The 19,539-nt window shown below is 36.2% G+C and overlaps 1 protein-coding gene across 6 annotated transcripts in view; it reads right to left on the bottom strand.

The window, feature by feature from the left end:
• ZNF644 (zinc finger protein 644) overlaps positions 1 to 19,539 on the bottom strand; it is a 54,272-nt gene that overhangs the window by 13,403 nt on the left and 21,330 nt on the right. For 4 of the 6 annotated variants that reach the window (XM_050900631.1, XM_050900630.1, XM_050900635.1 and 1 more), the window contains exons 2-4: positions 17,634 to 17,689; positions 4,388 to 4,493; positions 95 to 3,138 (exon numbers count right to left, since the gene is read on the bottom strand). In XM_050900631.1, coding sequence (XP_050756588.1) covers positions 95 to 3,107 — 3,013 coding nt within the window. In that variant the 5' untranslated portion in view covers positions 3,108 to 3,138; positions 4,388 to 4,493; positions 17,634 to 17,689. The remainder of the gene's footprint in view (positions 1 to 94; positions 3,139 to 4,387; positions 4,494 to 17,633; positions 17,690 to 19,539) is intronic. The other 2 variants (XM_050900636.1, XM_050900634.1) reach the window with 2 other exon arrangements.

The following is a 19,539-nucleotide window of genomic DNA, read 5'->3' as shown; positions in this document are numbered from 1 at the left end:
CAACAAGATAAAGCAAGTCTTGTTTAGTGCTCAATAAATCCCTTTATCCCCTTTACTTTATACCCAAATTAAAAAAAACAAACAACCAACTTACCTTTTCTAACACGTTTAACAGGAGTTCCTGTTCCAGTTCTTTTAAAATGTTGCATTTTGTCACTTGTTGCTATCTGTTCTGGTGAAACAACATGACGGGCTTCATAGCTTAGTCCAGCTCTGTGAAGATGTCCTCTGACATGATTGGACAATCCAACACCTGTTTCAAAGGTTGCTGGACAGTATGGGCAGGACTTCTTTTCAAGCGACAAATCAGTCCAATGGAAAACTGAATTATGCTTTGGCAATGCTGATCCTACATTTTCTAAATTCTGAGGATCATGCAAATCATGCAGGAAGTTACTACCCTCAGCATCTTCATAATACTCAAAATAAAAGCCATCATTCTGCTCATAACTAAGTGAAGATTTATCACCAGCTTCATGATCTTCCATTTTACCTTTGAATATGGGAAATAGGTTTACATGCTCCTGATTAATATCACTGTAAGACTCATCCTCCACAGACTGTGTAGTGTAATCACATAGTTCAACATTATCCCATGAACTTTCATCCTCCGTTTCATAGCTGTCTTTTTTTTCAGCAGAGTTAAGTTTCTGTAAAACAACAACAGTCATTTTATGCAGAAAATCTGGATAGCAATCCAAATCATCTCCTGTAACAGAGCCTTCCCTCTTGGATTCTTTAACCACTCTTTTTACAGCTACATGCCTACGATCTTTACAGCCTTCTGCCCTTTTGCAATCAAGATTATTTGAATCCATGACAAAACAATTATTACGGGGACTACTTGATGAAGAAAATAAATGTAAAGAACTGACAGAGTTGGACTCTTCCTTTTTTAAATGCAAAGGGTAAGAGTCACTAGATTTTTTAATCATCCTGTAGTTTTCATATTTGTGTCTATATAAATAATTACCGCTTGTTTTGACACTAGCTTTCTGCTTTGCTGCTTGATGAAAACATTTAGGTTTCTGGTCAATGCTATTTCTAATCAAAAAGGTCTTGTTTGTAGAATTTAGATTGCACACACTTACAGATGACTGTGAAACGCTTTTCCGAGCCTTCTGTATCCTGTAGGGTCTCTTATGAAGTTTTGCGAAGTTACTGGACTGTGAAGTAGAGCCAAATGATCTTTTTACATCCTGCTTTAAAACAGAGTTCTTTGGAAAAGTAGAAGATTGTTTCAACTGTTTTGTCCTGCTACCAAAATCTAAAGATTCTTCTATTATGCTGCCTTTTCTTTTTTCTAGTCTAAGATGGCTACCAAAGGGATCAATGCATGATGCTGGGTGCAAATATTCCATGTGTTTTTTTAAAATGCTTCTAGCTGAAGTAGTAAATGGACACATCTTACACATATATGTTGATGACTTTTTTGAGGATCCTAAATACGGATCTTTCAAGGATGCCTTTTTCTGTGTTTTCCTCTGGGACATGTCGCTACCGATAATTGAACATTTAACTACTGCTCCATGAGCGATCCCTCGATGGCATTCCAGTTCATTTTCTGTCACAGCCATGAAATTGCATTCCTCACAGCAATAATATCTTTTATCTTTTTCATGGGTCTTTGCATGCTGCACAAACGTTTTGGGACAATTGGTACCAAATACACACTGTGGGCACTGTAACCGTGCACTCCTACCCTCATCCTGAAGTTCTTTCAGCTCACGGATTTCTTCCATCAGTTTCTGCCTTCTTTCCTGGTGAATTATCATATGTTTAAGAAGTGAATTACGATCTCGAAATGTCCTTCCGCATTCCCTACATGCATAGGGCCTGGGGACATTGAGATGTCGGAAATGACTGTTTCCATCTAAATGGTACATCATATGCCTATGCAGATGTTTCTTCTCCCTGAAATTCACATTGCACTTTGTACAGGGATAAAATGATGGTTCATCAGTACTGAAAGTAGATGGCGATTCAGAATCATTCTGTTCACATTTATTTTTTAAAGTATTAGAAAGAAAAGTGCTAGTGTGAACAGGAGAAGTATCTTCTGCACAGTTACTAGTGGGACTATAAATGAGCTGCTGGATAGCATCAACAGCTTCCAGCTCTTCATCTGTGGATTCAGGCTTTACTTTACTCAATGAATATTTCTGTGGTTCTACTATTTGTAGCTCCTCATTCTGCTCTAAGAAGTCAACATTTAATAGTTTTGATTTACTAGGAATACAACTGGTATCACCAAAACAGTCTTCAGTATAGCGTGTTATTTTACTAACATCCATTTTCCTTTTTCGCTTTTTTTCTAAGCCTACTTTACAGTGAATGGGAGACTTCTCTATTGTTTCTTCATTTGTCATAAGAAACTGTATAAACTCTTTTTGTGGATCCCAGCTGGGATCACATCCCGATCTGAAACCACCTGTACCTGAGGAAATGCCTGTTAATGTATCGACACAATCATCTTTTACTAGTAAATTTTTATCATCCTCACAAACTTCTACTTGGCCTACTAAAGTGCTATCTACACTATTTCCTACTGATTTCTGTGAATCACAACCAATTGAAGCAGAGGTAGGTAGATTTTTAATGGAATGAGTCAGGTTCTTAGCATGTGCTACATCAGGTAACAAAAATAAAACTTGGTGCTGATTTGATTTCTGTGTTGTACTCTTTGCAGGCAGCTGAAGATCATGAACCACTGTCAAAGTTGAGCAGGAATCTGTGTGATGACCTACAGGCTGTCCAGTGGTTAATGAAACACTGCCTTTATTCATAATGGAAGTCTTAGTTGAGGTGGAGTGTGAAACTGGTCCATTAACAGCAGTTCCTCTAGACAAGATAAAGTTTTCGCTAGAAACAGTAGGAGCACCAGTGTGTATAAATAGAGAAGTCTGGCCTCCACTTAAGGCTTTTTCAGATCTGTCCCTTGATAGCTCCTCAGGCAGAGTCAATGTATTGTTCTTCTGAAATGATGTGTCGCTCTCTTGTGATTTAGGAATGCCACCTTCTTCCTCAGATATGAAATTATCATCACACAGGATTTCTTCTTCTTCTTTAGCACCAGTGACTTCAGTATTTATCTCTAAATCATCCATATTGCTGGTCTGTCCATTAAGTACATTTATACTAAAAAACAAACAAGAAAAGAATCAGGCAATCACAGAAATAAATAACGGCAATTTTAATTTACAGTTTTCTTCAGGATCACCCTTCTTCACACTGTAATCTAAAAATATGTTTTGAACTTGTTAAAAACATATTTTTTTATTTAGGATATTCAAGACGTTTAAAATTAATTAATGAAGCAATTTAAAAAATTATACTTTTTTGCTATGCTATATTAATAACCATACAGCAAACTAGTCACTGCCCAGTATCCCAGTTTAAAAAAGCCTGAACACCTACACGCAAGATGGGGGAAATGAGATTGTCAAAAACTGTGCAAATACATTCCACATGTACATTAACATAAACACAGAGTTTATCTTTAGTTATTTTCTAGAAGTAAAACAAGTTAGGAGTAAAAACATACTTTCCTTTAGCACCTAGGAAGCTAAAATAATCTTTACGTATCTCAAGGTAGCAGTTTTTTCAAAGTGCTTGTATACAAGTGACCTGATGCTACACAGAAGCCTGCAGAAGTGTTTACTTTGGTATTAAAGGAGAAAACACAACTAAGCTGATTTTGAACATCTGATTACTGATAGAGACATAGCAAAAGGATCAAACTCACTGAAGAAATTAAACGTCTTCCCATTCCTTTCTTACGAAAGGACTTTCTTTGCTTTAGAATAAATAAATCAGATCCTGCTTAAGTTATATAGCAATTTTAAATGATAAGCAAATAAAATAGCATCTTCTCCAAGGTGGAAAAAGCCCCCACAATTAGAAAGAAACATTTAATTAGGATTTACCTACCAGAGGAAGTCATGTTGAATCCAGAGCATGACAATAATAGTATCTACTAGTATAGAGAACTACTACACATTAATTCCCTCTGGGAAGCCTTGTGTACATAAATATGTCTTTCTACAAGTGATTTTTATTCATACACAAAATCATCTACCCAATGCTTAGTAAGCACAAAGGAGTTGCCTACACATTAAAATCAGTGTGTAATAAACAGCAGTGTGAACTTAAGTCTACCCTGGCATTTACCTCTTATATGGGTATTCAGAACACAGTAAGTACAAGGCATTAAAACACCCATCTAGGACCCGGAAACATCTGTCTGTATTTTACAGAAATCACACATTTTACCCTTAAAGAGTACTATTCGCTTTGATCTTTTGGGGGATTTGATTCCTGCCATCACGTACTTAGTTTCAGTTACTAATTAACATTTTGACTAGAGCTCAGTTAAAAGGAATCATACCTAGACTCTTTGAATTAAGATGTTATAACTCACTACTAATATCCATGGCTCCCTGCAATTGTCCTTCATCGAAATCAAGGAAGACCACTCTTGACATCCTTTTTTCCTAAGGAGAGAAAACAACCTGGTTAAACAACACCACTTACATCTTTATATGTTACACTCTAATATGAGTCCAGCATTTCTATTAGTTTTTCAATTCAACATTATGACAGCTATCCACACAAGTCAAAGCTAGCTACAGACTCATGGAAATTCTCTGTTATTGCGCTTGTTTTGTTTCAAATCGGCAAAAGGACAAAACAAATACTTTAACCTCCTTTAAGTTTGTAAAAAATCAAACCTTAATGTAATATGACCGACTTACTATTTTGAAGATAAAAGTAACTATATTTGGAGTAGAAATATAATGAAAAAATTTTGCCATTTAAAAAAATGTTTCCTTTGCTACTCAATCATTGAACTAGCCAATTTAGAAATACAGCAATGCTCATGTCAGACGCATAAACGCTTAAAGTGTATGAAATATTTTATTGTATTATTTGTCTGTAACATACCTTTATGCCAATGTTCTACTAGACACTCCAGTTTCATCTTCCCATTTCTTAGATTTTTGCATTTCTTTGCTTTTTTTGAGATGGGTCATTTTCCACCATAATAAAGACTTCCAATAAGATCATATTCAAAGCTATCACCTTAAAATGGTGATAATGCACCACCCAGCAGGAGTCTTTACATCACATATATGAGTTAGAAATGGGCAGTGCAAACATGCACTAAGAATCCATCATGCAAAAGGCAACTAAAAGAAGTGAAACGTCCAAGGATGCACAACAGCTCCAACAATTTTACAACTGAACAGTGTAAGCTTCATATAGTATCAGGCAGCAGAGTATAAAAATGTTCACAAAAAGTTTAGAAGAAATTTTGTAAGCCAATTGTGTCTGAAAGATGTGCATTTTCCTTGTTTTATTACTGCAGAGGTAGACAAATGTATGCTTAGTCAATTTGAGAGCCTATATTAGCTTTTCTTAACAGGAAGCAACGTTGCTAACGAAGTGGTAAATTCAGCGTTAATGAGTGGCTTCATTGTTACCACCTCTGAGGTAAAACCTTCCATGTTCCAAGTTCCACCCATCTGTTCTGGTGTGAGGGGTTCAGAGGAAGAACAGACGCTTCCCATTTAAAGCAACTTCATCGGTACCCCCTGAACAGCGGGGAGGCAAACTGAGAATATCATGCCTGCTTGGAGACTGCAATCCTCATTACCAGAATGGCTCCTTAAAACTTTTCACAGGTTTACATGATGAAGACAAAACCATGTTGCTCTACATACAAAACCACACCAACACGAAATATTAGTGTTAAAGCTTAAGTTAAAAAGGTGGCTAGGGCACCATATGATCACCTTTAAACTGAGACTCTCTTCACAGTTACCATAAGCAGTATCTAAAACATTACACTGTGCAATCTTGTAAGAGACTCCTTTCCATATTGTGTATTTATGGAGATTGTGAACTATGTAATCTATGGATCTGATTAGAAGTCTTCCATGGTAATACAGCTGTCTCTACAGATTTCAGTCTTTGAATCAAGCCTGAAATGCTTACTGTATCAATAATATCGCTGTTACATTTTAATAATTTTCTGCTAATTACCACATTTCTTCCAGCTATGAGGGTGGTACAATTCACTGTTTTACGTGCAGGACAACAACAAGAAAGTTAACAGTTTTAACAGCGTGCTATTGATGCCTGTTTTATTAAAGAAAACATATAAAGTATCTTTTTAAATTACAGTAGAGTCTTGTGATGACACTGAACCAAGATGCAATACTTCATTTACATTATCTACTCCATGTGTAGAAATTTATGCAGTAACAATGATAGGTGTAACTAGACACATGCAAGAAAACATTCCACATAACGTTTCCTCAAAAACGATGACATTATCATCTAACTTGTACCATTCAGGAAGCGCAACACCCAAACGGAAGTACTACCTAATCTGAACAGTGTGGGGGGAAAAAAAAGAAAAATCAATCATTGTAACAACTAAGATGTAACCAAGGCTATGCAATATTCTTTGCATATTTCCATCACAGTTTTAAAATTATCTTCTCTATACCGTATCAGAAATACAAAATTATTAATTCTGTCAAAATATATAGTAATTAATCCTTACTTAGTATATTTGAAAAATTAAACATTGAGATCAAACTTTACATTTGCTGCAAATACTGCTTGTTATATCCTCTACCAGGGCAAGCACTATACAGTTGAGGTAATTTTTACTTAAGCACATAGTGCAATATACCTAGGAGATATCTAAGTGTAAAAATGGCGATGCTGAAAAAAGCCTACACAATCCCAGGCTCATAACTTTGAAACACACTTTATCTGAAAGGCTAGGTCAAATTCAATTCAATTATTTCAGTTAAGCCTAGAATGACTGTAGTGCAGTTAACAGTGTTATTCCTCATTTACGTGACATGCTATTTATTATATAGAAATTATTTCATATTCAAAAGTAGAAAACAACCAATTATTTAGCCAGCTAAGCCACATTCCACCTCTATTTAAGCACTTTTAAATTTACATAATTTGTAATATTGTTTTTCTTCACAAAATATCAGTTTTTAAAATCATAATGAGTTCTGCAGATATGACTGCCTGTGGCCAGATAGTCTAAGCATTAAAAAAGTGTAAGGTCAGATCTATCTTCAAGCTGACAGATCATAATTTAAATGCCTTAAGCTAACGTTATTGTCTCAAAAATCTTGAACATCAGTATTTTTGCAAACTATCAGCACTTGCTATAACACCCTTACTACACTACATCTTGAGGTTACTACAGAAGAAATGAGGTGATAATTGCATATTAACATAATTATTCGGTAATCCCTCTGAGCAAGCTTCCTAGGTCACTCAGTAATTCAGATTAGATGCAACCTTCCTGTCATCAGATCTATGCTGTCCACTTTCTGTTCATTAATAATTCTTTTTGATAGGAATGTACTTAATTCCATTGTTCTATGTACATTATTAATTGTATTACCAGTAGGTTTACGACATTTCCAAGTTCTTATTTCATAATGACAACCTTCACTATGCAATAGGGTCACACCAAATTAAGAGTATTGCCTTCATGCAATGCTAGTTCATTAAAGCTTACAGTGCTAAGTGTACTATGCTGTTGCCTACTAGCAGCTGTAGTTAGAGATTTGTCAGTTTGTTACAAAACCCACGTTATTTTACAAGGATTTACAATAGATTTGAAAGCACAACTGGAGCTGAAAAATTAAGACGGAAGAATTTTGTTGAGTTTGTGAAAAGCAGGAAGTGCTTTTATGTGTTTTGATATCAAGTTTCTCATTAAATTCATAAATATAAGCCAATGAGCTAAAAGCACAGAGTGACTATTAAGTGGCAAAAAAATTGAGAAGCCATCTCCTAAATGGATTGAATTTAATCAGCCTAGTTAAAGTAACTGAAGAAATAGAGCGTCTTTCAGCAGTGCTGTAACGAAGGAAAAAATTTACGTGTCCTGTGCTAAGTAACTCCTCTTAAGTCAAGTTCTTTAAACAGATATGTGAATAACGAGGACATTCAAGGGATTATTCAAATATTCAAGAGACAGGAAAGGTGTTTTGGGTTTGCACTGTTCCCATTTAGATTTTTCTTCAAGACTTTGTTATGTAAATAAAGAAAACTATCAAAACCTATAATTTTATCCACAAGCATTCCTGTAACAAGGCTTTCTCAAATGACAGATTATATTAGAGATGATGGAACCAAAGTCACAGATTTTTAGGCAACAAACAGCAGACCAGAGAGAGCTTAAGTACATCATGGCACAGGACTAAAGAGGCGTCTCCTTCCATTTTGCCCCATTACGCAGTCTATTCCTTTAACAACTTAATCATGGCAAACGTCAAGCATGGAGCTTCCATCGAAAGTGAAATGTTTAAGGACCTTTGGCAAATTAAGGTTTGTACAGAGTAACAGAGGAACTAGCAGTGTATTAGCATAAACCAGTCACATCTTGAGGGGAAAAAATCAAGTTATTCAGAGGATAGCTGCACAATATTTTTGCCTCTTCCATACAGTAATGCACACAGTTCACACCTCCCGAGTTCTGGGTGTTATCTAGCAATATGAATACCCAAAGTCAATAAAATCACGACACTTTGATCATTAGAAGAATACCTATTACTTGTTTTCCACTTTATCTCTTCTTAAAAAGCTATCCAGATCCACCCTTCAGATGGAAATAGAACCACAAAGCCTGACAACCAGAGGACGAGTCAGTGACTCACCTTGCCTTGCTCCAGCTTCTATTTGTGTTTGCAAATTAAGTTGTTGAAAATACATTCCCTTCTGCACAGCAGAGACACTGACTATTTGTAGACTGCCTTACCTTGCGTTGAAACCTACAAATTCACCTGTACATTTCTGGATTTTTTTTGAACTTCTGTAGCGAAGCGACAGCTTGTTTAATATGCACAACACCATGAATACTGCCCTCCCACACCTACTTTACATACAAGTATATGGTTATTAATATAACTACAGTCTGAGGAGTTTCACTGAAAACTAGTTATCTTCAATTCAGATCCATAGCTGTTCACATGAAAACACAAACATCGGAAAACTCTCATAGCTAATTAGACTCCCATATTAAAAATTATTTTTAAAGCAGCAAGAAAAATTACTGATACAACACTAAGAAGTTGTATTATGCCTAAATAAAGAAATACAAAGGTATTGCCACCCACAGTATAACCTTTTGTTATACGGTTGAAAGATCCACTGAGTTGTCACATCTCTGTCAAAAAAGTGACAAAATTCTGACCAAAGAGAAACTTTGAATTACAGAGGACTCATCACACAGAAGCACCCCGTCTTTTCAGTAAGATTATAATCGGAAACATGAAACCTGAATAACACTTTTTCACAAAGTTTATTTACCTGCAACTTTGTTTCTAATGAAACAATTTCTTCAAAAGCTGTGTGTCAGGTAGTAAGGGAAAAAAATGTTTCCTTAAAAAATGTCAAAATTTCAGAAACTTGATTTCTAGTCTAAAATGTTTAAGAGTGATCTTTTAACATCTCACATGTGAAAGGAAACACAACTAAAGAATGACGGTCTTACAATTCAGAAATCACAGAAGAGAATACCATTACTGCCACCAACCATTCTTAATCTTATTCCTCTCATATTGATTTGCTTGAGAAAATAAACCAGTTTGTCACAGTGGGGTGCATCACACTAAAATTCAATACTGAAATCAATAAAATAAATGACAATACAATTTAAGTGTCACAAGAATCAGAGGTATGACTTTAAAAAAATACTCTCCTAGTTATAAGTGCTAATGCAGCAGTTTAAGATGGTTTCATTGGTAGAGACTTTTCAAAGTGAATTAGGTATTTCTAGAAGACGCCTAGCCAGTACAAAAAAAACACAAGACTTTGAATCTTGTAACTTAAGAACAGCCACACATTGTCTGGCAACTCCACAGGCTTCCATAACTCCCCCCAGCACTCCACAACTCTGTTCACAGAGGACAGCCAAGTACTTAAGTCTTCACTTTCCAGCAGCTCTTTGTCTAGTTTGGATTTTTAGTAGTATGATCTAGTTTGAATTGCACTGCCCTTAGTTTCTACTAAAGATGAGAACTACAATCAAATATTGCATTTTCCTAAATGCAGACATACATGGTAATGACTAGCAGCATTCCAGTAAGAGACATAGAAATTTGAAAAATACAGACTTAATGCTCTGTGATAATACACACTATTTCTCTCCAAAACTGTTCCCTCACATACTTTTATATGCATAGATGAATTCTTTTCCTTTATGTCAATCTCACATGCTCACACCTTTTTTCTCTCTATAGAAAATAAATGTTTGAGAAAACACTTTTCATCTCTTTCATCACCATTACCTGTGTTTTTCAGTCAAATGTATTCTTAAGCCTCAAGTACGGTATCAAAAATTGCTTTTATCTAGACACAATAGAATGAATAGGTTATTTTATTAACCACCAGCATTACAAACAAGAAAGTTTTTCCTCATTACAGTCTATAAATAACAGCCCTGCTCCCATCCTTGTTGAGAGACATATTTTTATCAGGCTGCCAAAAAATTAAGGGTTGTGATCAGTGGTACAAAGTGTAGTTGGTTGCCCGTAACTAGCACTGTATCCTGGGGTCAATACTGCGTCCAACACTGTTCAACATCTTCATTAATGACCTGGATGATGGGGCAGAAGGTACCCTCAGCAAGTTTGCTGATGATATAAGACTGAGCAGAGTAGCTGATATGCCAGCGGGTTCTGCCGCCATTCAGATGGACATCAACAGGCTGGAGAAATGGGCTAACAGAAACCTCATGAAGTTCAACAAAAGAAAGTTTGAAGTCCTGTACCATGAATAACCCCATGCACCAGTGCTGGAAAGTAGCTTTGCAGAGAAGTACCTGGGGGTCCTGTTGGACAGCAAGCTGAACATGAGCCAGCAATATGCCCTCGCGGCAAAGGCGGACAACAATATCCTGGTGTGCATTAGGAGTGTTGCCAGCACACTGAGGGAGGTGATCCTGCCCCTATACTCAGCACTGGTAAGGTTACATCTGGAGTAGTGTGTCCAGTTCTGGGCTGCCCAGTCCAAGAGAAATATAGAGCTATCGGAGAGAGTCCAGCAAAGGGCCACTACGACAATTAAGAGAATGGAGCATCTTATATGAGGAAAGGTTGATAGAGCTAGGACTGTTCAGCCTGGAGAAGAGAAGAGAAGGCTCAGGAGGATCTCATCAATGTGTACCAATGTCTGAAGGGAGGGTACAAAAAGATGGAGTCAGACTTTTTCCAGTGGTGTTCAGTGATAGGACAAGAAGCAATGGGTACAAACTAAAATATATGATTTTCCATCTGAAAACAAGGAAAATTTTTTACTGTGAAAGTGACTGGCATAGGTTGCTCAGAGAGGTTGTGGAGCCTCCATCCTTGGAGACATTCAAAAACTGTCCAGACATGGTCCTGGGCAAGCTGCTCTAGATGACCCTGCTTAAGGCAGAGGATTAGACAAGATCTCCACAGGTCCCTTCCAACCTCAGCTATCTGTGATTCTGTTTTAGTACACTTTGCCACACAGTATTCCAATTCTTGCTTACTTTACTCCTCTTTAGAGTTCTCCATATGCTCAGATTATCCACTTTTTTCTTTCATTTCAAAGTATCAGCAATATAGGCACAAGAGTATTTTAATAAAAAAAAGTTTCCAACCACTAACTTCAGGTTTATCAATCTGACAGCTTAAGAAAATTACACAAAAATAATTAGGTATACAACAAAAGTACATTCTCTCTATCCCACATTATGCAGAACATATTCACAGCAAAACTATAATTTGATGCCCCTCTCCCTTCTATCTCCCTTCCAGTGTTCCTGTTTTCCAGAGTTCTCTCACTAAATAAAATAGTATTATCACTCATTAAGTAAAGTAATATTATCACACTCAAATTTATAAACATGCATTTCCAAAGTCCCACCTCATGTTCTATTAGTATTTCTACAATTCAGGATTTTCCACAGGATGAATCCCTCTTCTATGTCACAATTTACTGAGATGCCTTCTTGATATGTCACACCTCAGAGGGGCCTAAGGATGCTGGATTCTCAGTGTCAGCTTTTCAGGCAATACAATAAAAATATTTCCTCCTCATAGAACCCCTCCCACCAGCAATGCTCTGCTGTAACTCCAGTCACAGTGAGAGAGACATTTCACAAAGAGCACACGTTTAGGAAAGTACATGCATTCTTCCAGGCTCTAGTCTCACCACTACAGTCCTTACATAGCGGATAATACTAAAATGAAAGACCTGCTGTCACTGCAGAAGATTTTGGCTTGCAGAGAAGAGGAAGTAGTCTCAACATGGAGCCATATGCTGTCAAATTACTGTGCTATAACATTGGAATTACGCTTTTCTTTGCAGCAAAGCCAATTTAAATAACTCCTGCCTTCCTCCACTCCCCCACGTTCCTTCCTTCACACTTTATCAACAACTTCATTATCCAGTTTAAAAGACTGGGACCCACGCACTGCTGAATCGGCACAACCGAGAGGCAACAACTATGAGTAAGGGCACAAACTTTTACTAGCTTTGTTGACAGAAAAATCTACTGGAGAATCTTTTCCTAAAATTTGTATCAATAAATAAAAAAGTGAAAATGCAGAGAACATTTCAAAAGGCAAAAAAGAAGCTTTGGCAGTCCTCTAACTGCAAAAGACAACGTTATGAAGAACACTACTATGAAGCAAATTTTATGTTCTAAGATTACTTGAAGTACACTACTCAATCGAAGTAAAAGGCTAGAAGTAAATGCTAAAATAATTCAACTGGGGAACATTAAATACATCTTCTGAGAATACTATTAATGCAAGAAGTACTCTTAAATTACATATTAGACACGACAGCTAGATTTTTTCCATAGACACATACAAATGCAAATCCTTCCAACAGGATTTGCAATAAATAACTTCCAATAAAAAGTATTTTCATTTCTAAAACAGATCACTAACTTTTAGAAATTTTAAAACAAACCTACTCCCCCTTAACCTATAGTTTTACAAAATCAAAGTCACTTTATCTGCTCAGAAACAAGTCCTTTTGAAGCCAAGTACTGCCACCAAGTGGCGGTGAAATTCTGTATGCAAACCTAATTATTCCCCACATGTAGAGCACACAGAACTGAAAACGTTCCCCCAGTCGCCAAATACGAGCAATGGTGTACTAACACAAAGACATTTAAAATTAATTAAAGCAGAACCTACAGAATTTTCATATCCAAATCTAAAACTGACTTTCAATTCAAAACAAAGGTTTTTCCTACAATTCGGTCTTTTTGTTCAGACACCTTCTGTGAGCAGCTGGGTAAAGAACCCTTTCTTCCCATACAAATCCAATATATATCAACGAACTGACTCTAGTAATTAGCTGTTTTCCATAACTCTATACAAATCCCCAGTGATTACAACTACATGGCCACAGAAGTCTTATTTTCACCGTAATCCCAAATTTCAGAGAAAGGTGAATTCAGTAACTGAAACAAAAGACCTCTTAAGGTATAAACATCCAGCTTGTTATTTGGATAACCTATTCAATGTACTTTTGTTAGTGTGTAAAGATCACAACCAGACTGGCAAGCATTTTTAGAAGTCAGGTATATTTGACTATTTTTACAGGAGTATTTCTCAAGTTCAGCAAACTATATTGTTAGTTACTTGCATGCACTAGTCCTGAAGTGTCAGTCCTACAGATCACAGATGAAAACTGGCATGACAACAACATGATGCTGCATAATGGATTTACAGTACAACTTTCTTAAAGATGACATTAAGAACAGTTTAACCCAATTTTACTGAGACAGATCTCTGAACATGACACATCTTTCAACTTTGGAAAAATTCTGACCTTATTTCCTATTATATTAAATAAAAGTTTAAATTTAAAGAATTTAAAAAATTCTTTTTATCCAGCATGACCCGAAACACATCTAGCAATTTCTCATGCTTTTTGCTTTCTTGGCTGATAACTATTTGCTGTACATATTTTAACAGTATCACAAATTTTAAGATTGTCTCTCCTGCTAACATAGACTTCTCAACTCCTAACGCATGCTATCTTTCCCAATTATAAAAAGACTACCTGAAATGAACACTCTGCTTTTATTCATTTAATTTAGAATCTTAGTGTAACAAATTACTTTAGTGATATTCACTCATCCTTACCAGCAAACTGGCTCTCATCATCCTCTATATTCTTTCAGTGATCAAGGGTTAAAAAGCTAGTAAGATTGTAAGTAACAGTGCCAGGTAAGGCCAAAAAACCATCTTGTACCTTTTCACATTAAGAACAAAAAATTCTGTGAACTTGGAGAAAGGTATCATCCTTACTGATGAACACATGAAATATGAGTTTTTAAAAGACCCAGAGCTATATAACTCTGTACATGATCAGATGAACAGACAAAACTTATAATTCCAAGTGACAAGAAAAGATAAGGTCACTCCCCTAATAATTGGGTTTTGTTTGGTTGGTTGTTTTTTTGTTTGGTTTGTTTTGTTTTAAAAAAGTCATCACAATAAGTGATTTAATGGCAGAAAACTCAACTTCATGTTACCAGGATAATACGAACAAGATGAAAATTGTATGAGATTCCTGTCTGAGCCAAAGAAACACAAATCCCACATACTCAAATTTATCCCGTGCAGAATTCTGTATATAACCTATCCTTCCTCAACATCTGCAGTGCTATTATGCATTTATTACATTCTCTACTTCTAGGTAAAGCAAGACTAAATACATTTGAGACAGTTTCTGGAACCAAGTCTGGTTTTGCCTGATATCTCAAATGCTTAAAATCTAACCTCACTCTACACGCTGTAACAGGGAAATTCAGCACAAGCATCGACCTTCTGTAACCTTTCCTGTTACACAGAAGTGTGACCCATTATAGTGTTAACACATTGAGACCAAGATTATTTTTTCCTAACTTTCCTCAATATTTAAAACAAGATAGGTTGGTCCTCCCATGGAGCTCAGAAGATGCAGTCTGGAACTCAGAAAATCTAAGAACAAATACTATGGTTATCCCAATAAAGTACATTCACTTTTTGTAAATAGTATCTTATACCTGTGTGTTTTTAACTGGCAATAGATTTTTTTTTTTATTTCCAAAAGGCAGGATATCATACCTTTTATATTTGCATTAGGAAAGCAAATGATTTGAAATCAGAAGAACAAAAACCCCAAGTCTTTTACTCAAAGAAAATCTACATGGAAAGCACACTATCGGAGTCATTAGGAAATGCATTCTGGTGAAGAGTACAAGAAAAATATTCAAGCAAATCATTAAATCACATATTCAGCTATTGCTTTAAATGACATAAGCTTACACAAAAGGACAAGTCTGCACTGAGTTCTGGGAGTTACATTCATTGTTTAGAAGTTTACAAGATGCTGCAGCCACTACACTCATGAGTGGAGACAGAAGACAGAGGCAGTTGGAAAATGCAGGTTGTTCTTTAAAATGAAGTCTTTCACTCATCTTTGCTGCCCTTCTCTGAACCTTCTTCAGCTCTTCTATGTCGTTTTTCAGTCACAGGACTAGACTAGTACTCAAGAAGCAATACACATTGCAATGCAATGCATCTATGGTACATCACAAATTTGTATAACCAGATCTGGTTTTTGTTTTGTTCTGGTTTTTGTTTTGTTCCTTGATAATGCATAATATTTTCGTTGATTTACTGACTATTCAGTTGTCATTTTTACAGAACTGTCAGAACCTCAAGATTTCCTCCAAGCAATAACAATACTGATCAAACGTCATTACACTGTTTCCATGTATTCTTTTACACATTTTTCTGTCCTGTTGTTTATATGCAAGAGTACAGGCCTTCTCCTCAGAGACCAGCTTTTTTCTATTATACACAGCTAACCACCATTAAGATGAAAGGTCTTTGGAGTTTCATTCAAAAGATTTCATGCTTAAAGAACACACTCAGTTATTTATATATTAGACTTCTCAACTAATTTTCTGTATTTAAACCAGTAATGAGATAACACATAAATTAAGAAGCTATAGAACATAAACTGTAAGCGTTAAGTACTGAAAGCATTAGAAGGCACAAGGAACAATCTAAATCTTACTGTGAATTCAAGTCCCCTCCCTAGCCATGATTCTTGTTTTACACTCATCCTCAGATAAAGAAAAGTATTTCCTTTTGCAGGGTTATATTTATTCCTTTTCTCAAAGCAGCACATTCTAGAAACCTGCAAAGTCAGACTAAGGCAGTAAACATCCTCCACGCATAAGTATATGCATACTACAGCAGTATAGCTTACTTTTATTGTTCATAGTTCAGAAGACAATTCATAATCGAAGCCCTGAATCAGTTATACATTATACAAAGGAACAACACTGAACAGAAGAGTTATCTTAAATTCTCCACAAAGCGTTCTGCTATAATCAGTATTTTAAAGTTGACAGTAGTAGCTCTAAAAAAGTCTTAGCAGAGCAGAAGATACAAACACAGCAGGTCATGTCTGTTTTAAAGTGCACATACTACATTTTTAAAGCTACATTAAGGCTACATATTAAATCAGAGATTAGAAATGAAGAACAAGCTCATTTGAGCAAATGGGATCTCCCTCTCACCTCTTCAAAATATCAAGTCACCGCAACCAGCTGTATTCTGAGATGCCGTAATTAGTCAAACAGCAAGCAGGAAACTTGAGACACCAGCTTTTGTTTGTTACGGAAGCTTGTGTACACGAGCCCATCATGCCCTGTCTCCACAGCAGAGAATTTACCGAACTGTGGAGCCTTACCTAAAGATACTCTTGAAAGACTCAAGCTAAAACAGATTAAAACAAATTGCTCTTTGTTAAATATTTCACGTAATTTAATGGAGAAGAGATTAATTTTATAGTTCAAAGTATTCCTGAAGTAGAATACCAAGTAACATGAAGAGAAACAAAATTTGGGCTTAGCTAAATTCTTTTCCTCAAAATAACGGGGGAGAGGGGAAGGGGGAGGAGGAGAAATGCCAAAGTTACAGAAAATTTTTCCTAGACAGACACTTTGCAATTGCAAATGGATACTTAAGTTCTACAGCTCATGAGTACCAACAGTAAATCTTCATATACTTTGTCTTTCAAATAGCTCCCAAAAGAGTTCCTGAGGACAGGGAAGGGGGCAGGGGGGGAGGGGGGGGGACCCAACAGAATTTCATTATTAAAAATTTGAAATGCTATTCTGGTAGCTGGTCAAATTTCCCACACAGTTATTTATTAATAGCATAAGTGCAAGTTTAACACACTGCTTTCACAATGCAAAGTACACTTTCAGTACTTTGGAACCAGGTGGATAATATGCAGAGGATGAAATTCATTTGAAGTACTCATAATTTTGGCTCTCAACAGCTAGCAGAATGCCTTGATAGCTTTTTGACTATAATAGCTGATGGAAGAAAAGCATAATTATCATCACAATCTTAAATATTAGAGGTGTGTCTTTTGTTCCTATTTTGGTATCATAGAAGTAACACTATGTCCATAAATTACAGTAATCAAGATACAAGTTTCAATACAATTTTCACTGTCCACTTTTTCTGAGTGTTTAATGTATCCAAGGAATTTGGGGGGGGCGGGGAACAACCCACAAAACTTCTACTCACCTTTGTTTGTTTGATTTACATTAAGCTCTGAGATCCACTTCCACATTAAAACAAACCTGCAAAATAAAACAAGAACTTACTGTACAGCTGTCACTGTTTTCTGCTTGTGTTCTAGACTATCAGACAAGACAGGCAAAGCACAGAGATAATAAATCCACAGCTACAAAAGTATTCTATCAGTTTTGTCTCAGGGTAGAAATATAAAAATTCCAGTGGTCTTCTCTCAAATACACATGTAATTTTCAAATAACATAGATGTTGGTACTTTAATTAAAAAATCCACCAAGAAATCATATCAAATATACACACGCTATTAAACTAAGTGGGCAGAACAGGGGAAAAAAAAGTCGGATGGCAAGAAAAGCTCTACTGCATTTTCTGCTAATGCCTTCAAAGTCAGCTATCTTAAATTCCCTGAATGGGAAATGAAGCACAGAAAGGAAATGGTTACAAATGAAAGCTTTTTAAAAATCTTTTTAGCAAAAACAATCAACATATCTGAGATTAAGTGTTGGAGGGTTTTAAACCTGGGCCTCACTAATTCCTCACCTTTCCTAGAACAAAGTTGTGTTTATTATTCTAAGGTTAGCTGGCCCATTTTAAAATCATAACTTACTTTGCCTTCATGAAGGCTGATTAATGTCAGATTAAATGCTCTAATTTCAGTTTTGCTCATGGATCTTTAACAGAGCTAACTATACAAGGAAGTTTTTCACTTCCTAGTTGGAGATATCAGACTATGTAACATTTGGAAGAGACTCTGAAAGTCACTGAAGCTGTACAAAACCAAGAATGGATTTGGGTACAGCATCTCTACAGAACTGGGTCTACTTCAAATGAAGACACAACAACTAGCATACAGCTTTACAGAGAGGGTTATTCGTATCTAGACTAAACTAACGTATCCATCACCAAAATTAACTCTGAAAGAGATACCTATCCTCACGTACTGCCTAAGATTCCTTCCCTCAATTTGTTCACACACAGCTTTTTGATTCTGAGTTCCCCAGTCAGTCTGTAACTGTCTCAAAATTATCTGCCTGAACTACAAAGACAGAGAGTAAGGAAAGACAGTCCTTTCACAAAAGTCTTGCTGGGCAATATAAAGCAACAGAAGACAAGTCTCCAAGCTCCTTTCCCTAGCCCCCGGATCACTTCCTCATTATCACATTAAACTGTAACCTTTATGCATTAATGTTATTCAGAAGATACGCTCATTTCTCAAATAAGTTGTATTACAGAAAAGATTTAAATTCTTTAGTCAGGTTTTAGAGTAATATCCATGCGCCTAGAGAAGCAAAAGTGTTATTTTCAAACAGGAGTGGAGCCCTACTGTTGTGTTACAGAAGGTAAATGTAAAGCTACAGTTAAAAACGCCCACAAAATACACCTTGCATGTATGAAGAACCAAAACACCTTTCAAAAAACAGGAAAGAAGGTCTATGCAGGCTTTACATTATCAAACACTAAGATCAGCACTAAACCAGACATCTCAGTAAAGCTGTGCACTTTGGCTGGGCAGAGTCAATCCCAGTCTAACACTTCTCTCACTGCAAGTAAGAACTACATCGATGACTCTGCCCCCATGCAAAATGATCTCACAACACCACTGTAGCAATTCTCACATATTCTGAACACTGTAATTAGCTAAACATTAGCAATAACTGTTCTCAACATAGATTTCATGGTTTGTGATTCAAGTGCAGACAGAATCTTTGCATCAAAGGATTGAGCCCAGACAACTGTAGGTCACTGTGGTAATACAGCGGGCTGTCATACAACCCGTTACTCACTGTAACAGCTTTTCCATGGAAACACATTACTTCGGACCAACCAATTTACTCTATTGACATAAAATGGGAAGTCTTACCCTACACTGCCTATCTGGAAGGCATGTACTCTTGTA

This window comes from Gymnogyps californianus, chromosome 8 (genome assembly GCF_018139145.2).
Source record: "Gymnogyps californianus isolate 813 chromosome 8, ASM1813914v2, whole genome shotgun sequence".
Classification (NCBI taxonomy): Eukaryota; Metazoa; Chordata; class Aves; order Accipitriformes; family Cathartidae; genus Gymnogyps; species Gymnogyps californianus.
Note: the sequence above shows the minus strand (reverse complement) of the source record. Positions and strands in the feature narration are given on the sequence as shown.